The sequence below is a fragment of the Rattus norvegicus genome, chromosome 16 (genome assembly GCF_036323735.1).
Source record: "Rattus norvegicus strain BN/NHsdMcwi chromosome 16, GRCr8, whole genome shotgun sequence".
Taxonomy (NCBI): domain Eukaryota; kingdom Metazoa; phylum Chordata; class Mammalia; order Rodentia; family Muridae; genus Rattus; species Rattus norvegicus.
The window spans coordinates 43392776-43405601 of record NC_086034.1 but is presented as its reverse complement, the minus strand read 5'-3'; the positions used below and the strand labels follow the sequence as shown (position 1 = coordinate 43405601).

Genomic DNA, 12826 nt, shown 5'->3' with positions numbered 1-12826 from the left:
AGGCAGAACTAAAGAAGCCAAAAAGCAACGTTAAAACATTCTGAGACTTTCCCAGAACTATGGACTTTGTAGATTAGGTTTTTGTTTTTATTTCGGTAGGTTTCACTGCCTACCTGCTGGGGTTCAAGGTCTATACTGTATTTCCACTGTGGCTTCAGTTGTGCTAAGGTTATGATTGTGATGGTAGATCACAGATTTCTTAATAAGCTGACTCTGTATATGAATAAAAGCAAGAAATATTTGAAAATAATGTTAATAAAGACAATATTTTAAAATTTTTAATTATTTGAGTTATAATCTGTTTATATATACTGTTTATAATGTATACTGGATTATACTCTTATTAATTGCAGTCATTAAAAACATTTATACTACCACTCAATAAAATGTTTGATAAGCATTGTTTAGTGTAAATATTTTTTATAAGTTTAAGTTTGAACTATCATTGTTCATCCTTGAATCATCATCTACAAGGAGCTATATCTATAATATTTGGATACTTTTACATTTTTAGCCTAATGTCAGTGATTTTGATTTACTAAATAATATTGTGATCACAAGACATAAAGAACACGCATTTTGATATGATATTTTTGAAGTTTCTGGAGCAGCATTAAATGCTTACATTTTAGCTCATTAATATGTAGGAACAAGTAGCATCCAAATAATAACAATCTTAATTAATTCTACATAAAACATGTATAGACCTAATAGACACACAACCAAACTTTTGTTTATGATTCAAACAGTGAGTGGCATTTGGCCAGATATACAAAAGGGGTGAGCATATTGAATGAGCTTAGCCCTGTGAATTTCTGTCATGGTTCTCTCAGTCCCACCAGGGGATGTGTTTCCATCTACAATTGGACAGGAGAAAATCAGCTGGTCTCCACTCCGTTAAAATGCAAAGGCTAAAGTAGAAACTAAGGTGACAGTTTAAAAAGAGGTGAAGGGTGTAAAGATTTATTAATATTTTAACTTTAGCTGATAATCTCTCATTTCCCACTTCTGAAGATAATACTAAGACCCTCATCGATTACCAAGATTTGTCTAATACCCAAATTGATTTCTGGGGTCTTCTCTTTGAAATTTCAAGAATCCTTGGGGCAACATAATTCATCATCAGGCCTCAGGGGCTTCGAGGTTCTAGCATGCTGCCCTGCAGCATTAGTGAATGGGCATTAGACCATTGGGCAGAAAAATCATCAAAAGACAACTGAGTGATCTCTGACTAGCTAGAGGCTTACCCTCTCAACTTCTAGAAAACTGTTTCATATTAACTATTCTATGAAAATCCGACCTCTGTTTTACCCTTGTTATTGACACACCTCATGCTTGGTAATGAAGGTTGCTTCTTCCTTAAATCTCCTGTAGTGCATTTTTTCCAATTTCCATCTTTGTCTTAGTGTTTTACCTTGGTATAGATATTTTCTTTGCCATTTAGTCTTCTATTAAAGAAAAGAATTCCACTAGAATGTTTTATTTTATATATCTTCACATCTTTTTGATATTTTGTAGATGCCACCTCATTTACTCATTCCTTTACTTGATATTTTAATATTACTAATCTGTCTTCTTTATTCAAATTTCTTCACACTTTTCACAAATAAATACTCATAAATATAATTTTGACAATTTGTTCATTATCTACCTTCTATCTCTGTTTTGTCATTTAAAAAAATTTTACACTCCAGATATTATTCCCTTTCTGCTCCACCCTCCTACTTTTCTACATCCCATTACCCTGCCACCCCAGTCTCCACAAGGATGTCCCCACCCCACCCACCCAACCAGACCTCTAAACTTCCTGGGGCCCCTAGGGCAACGTCTCTGACTGAATCCAGACCCAGGAGTCCTCTAGTGTATATGTGTTGAGGGCCTCGTCTCAGCTGGTATATGCTGCCTGATTGGTGATCCAGTGTCTGAGAGATCTCAGGGGTCCAGGATAATGAAGACTGCTGGTCCTGTTAATTTCTACATCTCTAGCCACTAGCACCATCCCTGGCATCTCTGTGAGGGTTAAATAATCATATCCTTAAGTAGACTTATAAAAACAAAATATCCAATAAAAATTATGGTAAGGTAAAATTTTAGCTACATATTAAAAATTAGCATGACTACTGGTTTTTGAAGTAAAATAATAAAGTCCAATAAGGAAAAAATAAATAAAATATAAGAAAAATATTGACATGACTGGTAATAGAAGGGTAGCAAAAATTGAACTTCCATGTGATATAAAAGTAAGTTTTAGAATTCAAAACACAAAAGACCCATTTAGACAAAGAAGACAACATTAAATTAATAATAAAACATTGTTTCTCTTATAGAAATAAAAATGATACAGTTTTTCTTTACATTTAATTGATTTTACTTAACAGAGTAAGATAACAAAAACTATAAATAAGAATGTACAAGTATAGAAAAGACAGAGAAAGCACTTAGAATATTCATAGATGACATGATTATCAACAACATAACAAAACATTCCGAAATTATTCTCAGGACCTAGAAAATAATTTAAGGGTCATAGTTCTAAAATAAATATGAAAAAGCCAATCAAAATGTACTGAGTTAATATATAGAATCTCTAAAATGTACAGGATAAATTAAGTGAACAGTAAGTGGTAATGGCACACCTGAAAAAATGACTGTGTGAGTGCAGTTTCCTCTACCATAAATCAAGACGGGTATGTGGTAGGTAATTGATGTGCTACGATCATGTACGATATGATTATGATAGGATGGGAGGTGTTATTGACAGAGATAGTGAGAGGAGAAGGAGAAGAGAGGAGGAGAGGCGAGGAGAAGGAGGGGGAGAAGAGAGGAAAACGAAAGGGAGAGAAGAGAGGAAGGAAAAGTAAAGAGAGAAGAGAGGTGAGAGAGGAGAAAGGGAAAGGAGAGGACAGGGACAGGGACAGTGACAGGGACAGGGACAAGGAGAACATATGTAACAGAGGAGAATAGATAGCTAATAAATCAAAACTCCTTTCTGCCTATCTGATAATGACTAAGATAGGAATTTTTTTGAATACATGTCCTCAATAAAAGATACTAGGAAAAAATCATGAATGCATACATTTTTCGTGTATGATTATTCTTATTTTGTTGGTCTCTCTTTTCTGTTGTGCTGGCTTCCACTTAATTACTCTTTCTTTCTTGTTCCTTTAGTTCTTGTTTTTCACTTTGGTACAGAGTGAGAAATAATTGTAGTCAAGGACTGTGCTTGTTTGTTAATAGTTCAGTAGGGGCAAACAGATTTTATAGTGTATAAAAAGGTAAAGATGCACCTTTTAAGAACAATCATATCAGGGGAATTTCTGATTCCTCTGCAAATTTTATATCTGAAGAAACCACTTTATATAACCTCATTAAATAATGGTCAACACGCTAATGTCTTTAGGTTGTGTTGAAAACAAAGCTTTCTGAACCCTTTCATGTTTATCTTTATCTTAAAACCAGCAATATTGCATTATTTTACTTGAGACACTTTACCCAGAAACTGGACATAATAAATGCTTTTTGTGTGCACACATGGATATAGCAGGCCAATTCTCCATCAATATTTGAATCTTAGCTTTATTTGAGAATTAAAAGGTCCTATTCTCGTAATATGTAGTGTTGAAAAATATACAAAGTGATCATTACTGTCTTTGTAGAGATTTTTTTTCTCAAGAAATCTATTCCCTCCAGTGCCAGAACCCCAATTACTATACTTCATTAATTTTCATTTAATAGAGTGTTTTTGTACTTTAGGTTCAGTAAAAGCATGATGATGGGGGACAACAGAATCCTCAGCCTTCAACAGTGATTACTGGGAGTGCATCCTGGCCCAGAGGCATGGTTGCTATGGTAATGCTACTATCTGCCAAGGCTGTTTCTCACTGTGGGTGGAAAGAAGCTCCCCTACCAGCAACTATGTGGGATTCTGGCAGCTGGAGAGAATGCTGAAATGATGTGCAGCTTCTTCATATGAGAGCTCAAAAAGACTTCTTTAAATGCAGTAGACAACTTTGCTCAGGCTCATAGGAAGAAAGGCTTTGATGAGGATGTAGTCCTTCACAAGCTCAGTATGTCCCCAGTGAGATGCTTAAGGATTTAATTTGAACAGAAGTTTTGCAAAGGGTCAACACTTCAATTTTTCTACCCTCAATTTTTCTACTGCACAGAAATGGAAATTTATAGGAACTTGCATTTGTCAGCAAAGGTAACATAATTCTGAGTAATTTATATGACAGCATTTCAACATGGAAGAAGGATACATTTTGGTGTCTTTTGGATACTGAACTATTTTCGAAATGTGTATTAATTCAGAGTCACCAACTTTGTTTTCCTCTAGTGTATTACATATTTCTAAATTTTGGAAGCCACTAGCAAGTTAAAGTTGCAATTGATGTTCTGGTTTGTGAGCACATTTCTTCTTGGGGAGATAAAACATGGCACAGAAGCTAATATTGCCCACACACAGCACAGTAGGATAAAGATTAACTAAGTACAAACTAGCTCTACATTGGGAATAACATAAACCAGAAGTCCTCAATGACCATTTTGGTGATCATTTTTATGTGTTTATTTTATCTGTTCTTGAGGTACTCTGATTTCCCATTTTATTCTCCTGTAAAAAGTCCTGTGCTCTAGGATAAAGCAAAGGTGATGGCACTCACTATTTATTATCTTTTCTTTGTGTCTGAACTTATAAGCAGGTGATCATGTTGAGCATGAGCATTTAGTTTTGACATTATAAAGGGTCTGCAGTAGAATTCTTCCCTAACTATCTAATGCTTTGAGAATAGGAACAGAAAGGAACCATAAAACTAGGACTCAAAGTCATTGTAGCCATTTGGTAAACTTGACAGATTAGGAAGTCTTTTCTCTTGTTAGTACTAATCTTGTTAGTACTAATCTTGTTAGTACTTGTTTTCCCCTTCAATTTTAAGTAATTACTGAGATGGAAAGGATAGAAGATTGAAAGAAAATAGTCGAGTTTTTTTTTCTCTGCCACCCTTTTAGGCTCTACCAAAACTGGGCTCAATGACATTCAAATACTATACACTGGTCTCAGCCATCTGTTGGTGAAATTTTTTTCTACTATATGAAGTTTCAAGCTGTTCTAACCTTTTCTACTTCCCTATATATTCTCTCTCTCTATTTCTCTCTCTGTCTCTGTCTCTGTCTCTGTCTCTGTCTCTCTCTCTCTCTCTCTCTCTCTGTGTAGGATATATATATATATATATATATATATATACATATATTCAGGAAATAAAAATTTTCTTTCATAAGAAAGAGCAACAAAAGTGGGGGTGGTGTTGGACTCCTGTTTAAATTTCTTCTGAAGGAAATCTTATGGGTTACGCTTCTCTAAGCCTGTGTAATGATCTATATCAAAATAACACACTAGCTCATTCTCCAAACATAAAGTCACTTTACAGGGGAACTTTTGAATCTCCTATTTTATATCTTGTTGCATATAAAACATAAAGATTAAGATGCACAAAGATAAAGAATCTATAACCAAAAAGTATTATAATCTGAAAGACAAATCCTCCCAAATATGTAACGTTTTTAGCCCTGAGACAGTGCTGCCAGTGAAGAGTCTAAGAATAAGCCTCATATGACAGGATATAATTAGAATGTAGACCCACTAAAAATATTACACAATTATGTTCAGGACATGTATATGAAGTGTATTATGGAGCAAATTAATTTCATGCTATGGTATCAATTCTATCCTCAATTTGAATTATGACTAATGACAGCAGCTTACATTTATGGAGTTGTTTGTTGTACAGGTATTATTTTATATATTGTCTCATTTAATCATCACAAGAACAGTACAAGGTCATCCTCTTATGTTCTCCATTCATTGTAAGTCAAAAGATTTAAGCTGTTAAAAATCACAGTGATGGGATCAGTATTATGCTCTTCCTGTTCTCTGCCTTCATCTGTGTCCAGGTCTTTTTCATTTATTTTTAACCAAAAACTATAAATATATTTTTCATTATGAGTCACTGTGTAAGGAACACACATATATGAACTCAGAACTCATCTTTAATTTCTTTAATATTAGTATTAGAATATGTATTCTAATACTGCCTGATTTGTTTCTTCTCTACATTTGTGTTCTGTAGGTCAAAACTCAGTTGAATTTGCAGAGTACTACAGGTTTCAAATAATGATCTGAAAATTGTATAAACAGTTCAAAGAAATAGACACTGTTTAAATAAAATTAAAACACATTAAAAACATGAGCAATGAATTTAAACCAGAGTGATATGCATGCTTGTGTGGTGGTTTATAGGAGTATGGTTAGAAAAGAGGGGCTTCGGCTGGACTAGGGTAGAAGATGAAGTTGTGAGCCTCGCAAGTGTCCACCTGATGGCAGAGCATGGACTGTAACAATGGACTTCATCCTCATTCTTTCCAGTACCCTCTAGGACTTGATCTAATGTGCTTGGCTTGGGATCATCTATCAATATTAATACAATATCCTAAAGTGTTGAGGTCATAGAAATATTTTATCAAGATGCATAAATAACATGAGTTTTCCTTCTTTTTTTCATTTGCTCTTCTACAGGGTGTTTTGAGTGCTGCATTAAATGCCTGGGAGGTATTCCCTATGCTTCTCTGATTGCTACCATCCTGCTGTATGCAGGCGTTGCCCTGTTCTGTGGCTGTGGTCATGAAGCCCTTTCTGGAACAGTCAACATTCTGCAGACCTACTTTGAGATGGCAAGAACTGCTGGAGACACACTGGATGTTTTTACCATGTAAGTCATTTTTTACATCCACCTTTTAGTAAGTGCGTTACATTGTTTATGTTCCTACTATTTTCCTAAATAAATAGAGGCCTAGCTAGGTAAGGTGATGATTAGAAAAACAAAACAAAACAACAACAAAAAACAAAAATAAAAAAATGGGTTGATCTGTCAATGAACACAAAGTACTTTGCATAGTACCCAAGGCCAAAGTAGTAGAGGTTTTACCAAGACTTTTATACGAATTAAAGTTCCATGAAGCAGGAAAATTTTGCCTTGTTCTTCAAATTTGAACATAGGCTCTTCTTAAAATGAATATGAAAAGACAGAGGATAAAGGCAGGCACAAATCTAGGCTTGACTGTTAATTCTAGGAAATTTATAAAATTCTAAGCAGGATTAGACACTTCACAACTTTAACCCAGTCATGAATTATATTACTTCCTCTACATTACAGAAAATACTGTAAATATTGTTAAAAGTTATTATGGTTTCTTGTAAGATAAAAATTAAATATCATACAGAATTGTGCTTTTGATGCCCTAAAATGTACCTTTAGGATAAAAGTTATGAAGATGTAAAAATAATATTTCTGTAAACATAACTCTAGCAGTCTGGAAGTGAAAGTCTTTTGTTTTGGTTTAAGCCTCTTTAATATTACAGAGAACAAATCTTCGGGATTCACTTACAAGAGTATTCATTTCCAAATAATTAATTCTCATAATCTCTTGGGTGATTTCATAATCATAGACAGAAATTATTTTTATATGTTTTTTAATACAAACTATCTTTCTCCAAAACTACTCATGTTTCTTAGCCTTGACACTACTTGACTTTATTTCATGCTGCTTTGTTTTGTATGTTTGAAATATTTATTTTATTCCTTTCTAAACACACTCAATTGGTTTTACTGTATGCTCACATTTTCTGGAATCAGATTTTTTATACTTTCAAATCATAATGGCTGTCATGCTGTTTGTGGTGCCATTGCTCTTTAACCATATCCAAAGTAATCAACTGCAATTTATCCAAATCCATTCTTGGTGTCACACTGAGGTCTACTAACTCCTTATTAGAAGAAAACTCTCCTATAACTACAGTATCAAACTATGCAATATTAGGGCCAAGTGTAGTAGCTGGCACCTTTAATCCCAGAACTTGGGAAAAGGAGGCAGGCATATCTCTGTTTCAAACCAGCTTGATCTACATGGCTTCATGAAGACCCTGTCTCAAAAACAGTTTACAATGTTGCCAAATTTCTTTAGTCTTAATAAACTATAAGCATATTGTTTTCAACAATACTTTTAATAAGTTATATCACTGAGGTAACTAATGTTAATATTCCCTGTGAATGTAGAGAATACAGATGTACATTCTTGCTGTCCAGTAGAATTACAATTCTCTACTCTGTGGGAAAAAGGATATGTTCTTGGCAAAAGAAGAGGTAGCATGTATTTTAAGGAAAAGTTATTTAGTTTTTATATTTATCTTAAAAATTTGAAGACTTTAAACATTGATAAATTCTGATCACTAAAATTGAAATATAATGAAGGAAGCCTGTAGTCCTTCAACAAGCAGTGATTAGAAAAAAAAGGAATTACTGAAGCAATGAGACCAGCCAAGACATGTGGCAAATCTCTATAAGCTTAGCTACTCATGAGGCTGAGTTAAGGTGAATCTGAAGCTCAAATATAGAGTATGTTCAATGTCATCCTTGGAAATTTAGTATGAGTCTTTCTCAACATTAAAATCACAAAATGAGCTGAGGATGGTGCCATGTGGTAGAATGTAACACTTAGTTTGTGAGTATGAGAGCCTCATCTAGAGTCTATGAAATTCAATCCTCAGTGCTGAGAAAATGGGAAATAATTATTAAAAACTATAATCCATATATTTGAAATATTATGTCCCCAAACTTGCATATGGATACTTATTAGCAAATTAAAAGTTGTCTATTTCATATTATAACATTATTTTACAAATTATTTTAAACTAGCTTTACCCATCGAATTATGTAATAAATATGCATTCCTATGATTTATTAATTGAATTTAACATTACCAAACACATAGAACCAAATCAGCATCTTGGATTTAGATTGCCAGAATCATCCTTTGTTTAAAGTTCATATGCCTATAATTCACATGGAATGTGTTATTTCAAAATCCAACTGTGTAAGCAGGGCACAGTGGTGCAGAACCTTTATCACCAGCATCCAGGAGGCAGAGACAGGCTGATCTCTGAATTCCAGCCCAGCCTAGTTTACATGCTGAGTTCAAGGACAGCCAGGGCTACATAATGAACCCCTTTCTTTCAGGGAGAGAGAGGAGGAGATGAAGAAGAAAGAAAAGAAAATCCAATTGGGTTATTGCTAGTTAGTTCAGGAGAGTTTTGGTGAGATGATTTCATGGACATATTTTAATGTGATAAAACTGACATTTTCTTTTTAGTTATATCTCAGCCTAGTCTGGACAAAATATGTTCTCACTGTTCATTATTTTAAGCTACCACAGATGTCTTTGAATCCACAGTTCTCTATATTTAGTCTGAATTCAAATTGCTTTATTCAGTCATAGCACATAAAGTTTGTACGGTGTCAGAAGACTAATAAATGACTATATATATATAAATAATTAATTATAAATGTATTTAAACAGCAAATATTAAGATATCACAGATCTCTGCTCAAACTTTTAGGATACTATCTGTATGTGTTTTGGAAAGTGAATTTAGAAGAAACTTTAGACTACATATTTTTTATTGTACATTTGATCCATTATACAAGAAGTTAAATATAAGACCAATAAAGTATATTTGGATGAGGAGAATAGTACATTGATTCGGGGGAGGTCAAATTATTTCTTTTCATAGTTCAATTCCTTAAATTCATTATATAGTTCTCAGAGAGCTTCCATATAGATTGATTTGCACAAAAAAAACCCAAAAATAAACAAAAAAGCAAAAGAAAACAAAACAAAAAAAAACAAATAAACAAAAACCAACCAAAGAAAAGCAACTCCCCTCCAAAGAAAAGCAGAAGAATACAGCAAAGGTCTGTACCATCCATCTCTCAGTGTGATGGCTGAGAACTGAGAAGTTTGTAATTATGAAAACTTCAAAGTTGTGGAGATTGCCTTCAGGTGGGCTGCGTACACGGATGGGAATGTTAGAAAGAATAGGAAAAATAAAAAGAGAAACAGAGGATGCCAAACAAAAACCATAAAGTAGATGAGACAAATATTAGACTTATGGGTGATATGACTTGCCCATGAAAAAGTTGTTTGAAAAGAATACATAGGAAAATGATCATAGAGAAAGCATGTGATTAATTTTAGTGTTTATTTATATATTAAGGCTCCTACATCACATGCTTAAAAAAGAAAATATGGCTTGTTTAATTAGATGAGAGAGCTACCATACAATGGTGAAAATTTCTTTTTTACAAAAGATTTTTTTATTTATTTTGTGTATAAGAGTACACTGTAGCTGTCTTCAGATACCCAAGATCCCATATGGTTGGGAGCTACCATGTGGTTGCTGGGAATAGAACTCAGGACCTCTGGAAGAACAGTCAGTTCTCTTAACTGCTGAGCCATCTCTCCATCCCCAAGATGAAAATTTCTAAAGGCCCCCAATTTCCACTTGTTTTATTAAGGATCTGAGGAGTTATTCTCTTTATCATATTCTCTCTCTCTCTCTCTCTCTCTCTCTCTCTCTCTCTCTCTCTCTCTCCCTCCCTCCCTCCCTCCCTCCCTCCCTCCCTGTGTGTGTGTGTCTGTCTGTCTCTCTTTCTCTCACTTTCTTTCTTTCCGTCCTCCATTATTTTTTCTATCCTTCTCTCCCCTCTACCTTTCCCCTCCCTTTTCCTTTATTTCTCTCTTCACCTCCTAAATAAATGCAAGTATCTAAGAATAATCCACATCTCTAACATTGAAGGACAATCTTTGAAAAACATGAAACCATGAAATGTAGCCATTGAGTTTTACTAGTCCTCCGTCTACCATGGAGTTTTACTCTTCACAGTTAAGTCTGCAGTTGGTTTCCATTCTTCAGAGTGACATTTTAGGCATGCACTACCACTGGTGTACTCTACATTCTAACTTTCCGGTTAAAACTACCTGTTAAATAGTTTGTCATTGTTCAGTCAAGGTGTGGAAGCCTTCAAAGAAAGCAGAGAATGTTTTTTAAATCGGCTTTTAGATTTTTTTATGATTAATATAACTTTATTACATTTATTGTTTAAAATACATTTCTTTATTCAAAAAAAGAAAAAAAGGAAATTCTAATATTTCCACATAAATAGATGTAGCTGGAAAAATTGTATTGGCTAAGGTAACCTGTTAAGTTTTTTTTTCTCCATTTTTATTAAATTGGGTATTTCTTATTTACATTTCAATTGTTATTCCCTTTCCCAGTTTCCAGGCCAACATCCCCCTAACCCCTCCCCCTCCCCTTCTATATGGGTGTTCCCCTCCCAATCCTCCCCCCATTACTGCCCTCCTTTATTAGTTGTTTTCCCAGAAGCATTTTAGACATTGATAGGCTGATTTGGTTCTTCAAGTCCACATCTTGTGTGGGCTCCAAACTTGTGAGAAGTTAGTTTATAATTTAATCTCCTCCCATTATCCTTCCATTTCAACAACATCTACATATTAGCACAACCCCTCCAGCTCACACCCTCTGCAAATGACTCAATATCTGCTGTGTGTGGTGAAGAGGAACTCTTCTAAGTTTTGTCCCAGAATCTCTTACCTGGGAGAGGTTTGACAGTGTGTTACTGCTGTGTTCTTTACTCATCTTTTGACAAAGCAAGCAAGAGAAGGCTAAGTATTTTATGACTACACAACAAATTTAAAAACAATGAAATATGGGTATGTTAAAATTTAGACATCAAAAGGTGATCCAAACACTTAATTGCTAAATAATTTGGCCTCTTGAATAAATATTCTGAGGTTTGGTCACATGTTAGCTTTACCCTTAAATAAAACTCTCTATAATTTATTTTGTAAGTGTTGTATTTTATTTAAAAAAATAATAGAAAGGGTTCAGGATATGATAACATGGATTTACAGACAGAACACATTATATTTTTAAAATATTCTAACTCTGACATTATATTAATGTATCAAAATTAATTTTCTATATTATATATTATTTAATAATTTAAAATGAAGTAAACATTAACCTCAAATATTCACTGTTTTATTTCCAACTAATGTTATAAATTTATAATATCTACAGTTTTCATTGTTCATATTTATTTTTTGGGAATTAATAACAAAACAGTTACTGACATTTTAATGGTTGAAACAAGGAGACAAGATAAGACTAGGCAAGATAACGTAAGGCTTTGAAGCTATGGTAGTCTGTAAACTTTCTCTACACATCTACAGTGTTGATACATAAACCAGTTTTACCTTTTACTTACAAAATGTTTCAATAGCAGACAAATTAAGAGTTCATGTAGATAACTGATTAACCTTGGAGATCAGATCATTATTTTATAGGTAAAACTGGTGTTAGAAAAATCTTATTGAATTGATGAGTTCTGAAATAAGTCAAGTAATGTGCATTTTTACCAGGCAATTTTTATACTACAAATCCTTAAAGGTGCTTAAGAAACAGAAACTATGCTTCTTAACAATAAGAAATTGATTTTTTACAGTTTCAGAAGTCAAAATCTGAAGCAGGTCTCACTAGGTTTATTGCAATGAGCTGAGATCAAGATGTTGGCAAAACTGTATTCCATCTGGAATCTCTGGAGTTATTCCATCTTTGACAAGCCACCTGCATTCTTGGCTCCTTGTTCCTTTCCATCTTCAAAGCCAGGCATGTGGCATCCTGGAAATCTCCCTCTGAATTTTATAGTGACGCTCTTACATCTTCTGTTTTAAAGATTCATACAATTACATTGAATGTATCCATTTACTCCAGGATATATTTTCTAACTGGTGATCATTAAAAAATCTGCAAAATCCTTTTGAGCTTACAAAGAGACTCATGAGTACTTGCTGGGAAGTATTGTGTAGACATCTTTGAAAGCTGTTATTCTTTACACCACTGTTAAAAGTAGAG

General features: G+C 33.9%; 1 protein-coding gene across 6 annotated transcripts in view; it reads left to right on the top strand.

Annotated features, from left to right (window-relative positions):
* Gpm6a (glycoprotein m6a) overlaps positions 1-12826 on the top strand; it is a 332077-nt gene that overhangs the window by 300860 nt on the left and 18391 nt on the right. For 4 of the 6 annotated variants that reach the window (NM_001394533.1, XM_063275414.1, XM_039094504.2 and 1 more), the window contains one exon: positions 6572-6764. In NM_001394533.1, the coding sequence (NP_001381462.1) occupies positions 6572-6764 (193 nt within the window). Of the gene's footprint in view, positions 1-3753; positions 3850-4185; positions 4205-6571; positions 6765-12826 lie in introns of those variants that run through there. The other 2 variants (NM_001394534.1, XM_063275415.1) reach the window with 2 other exon arrangements.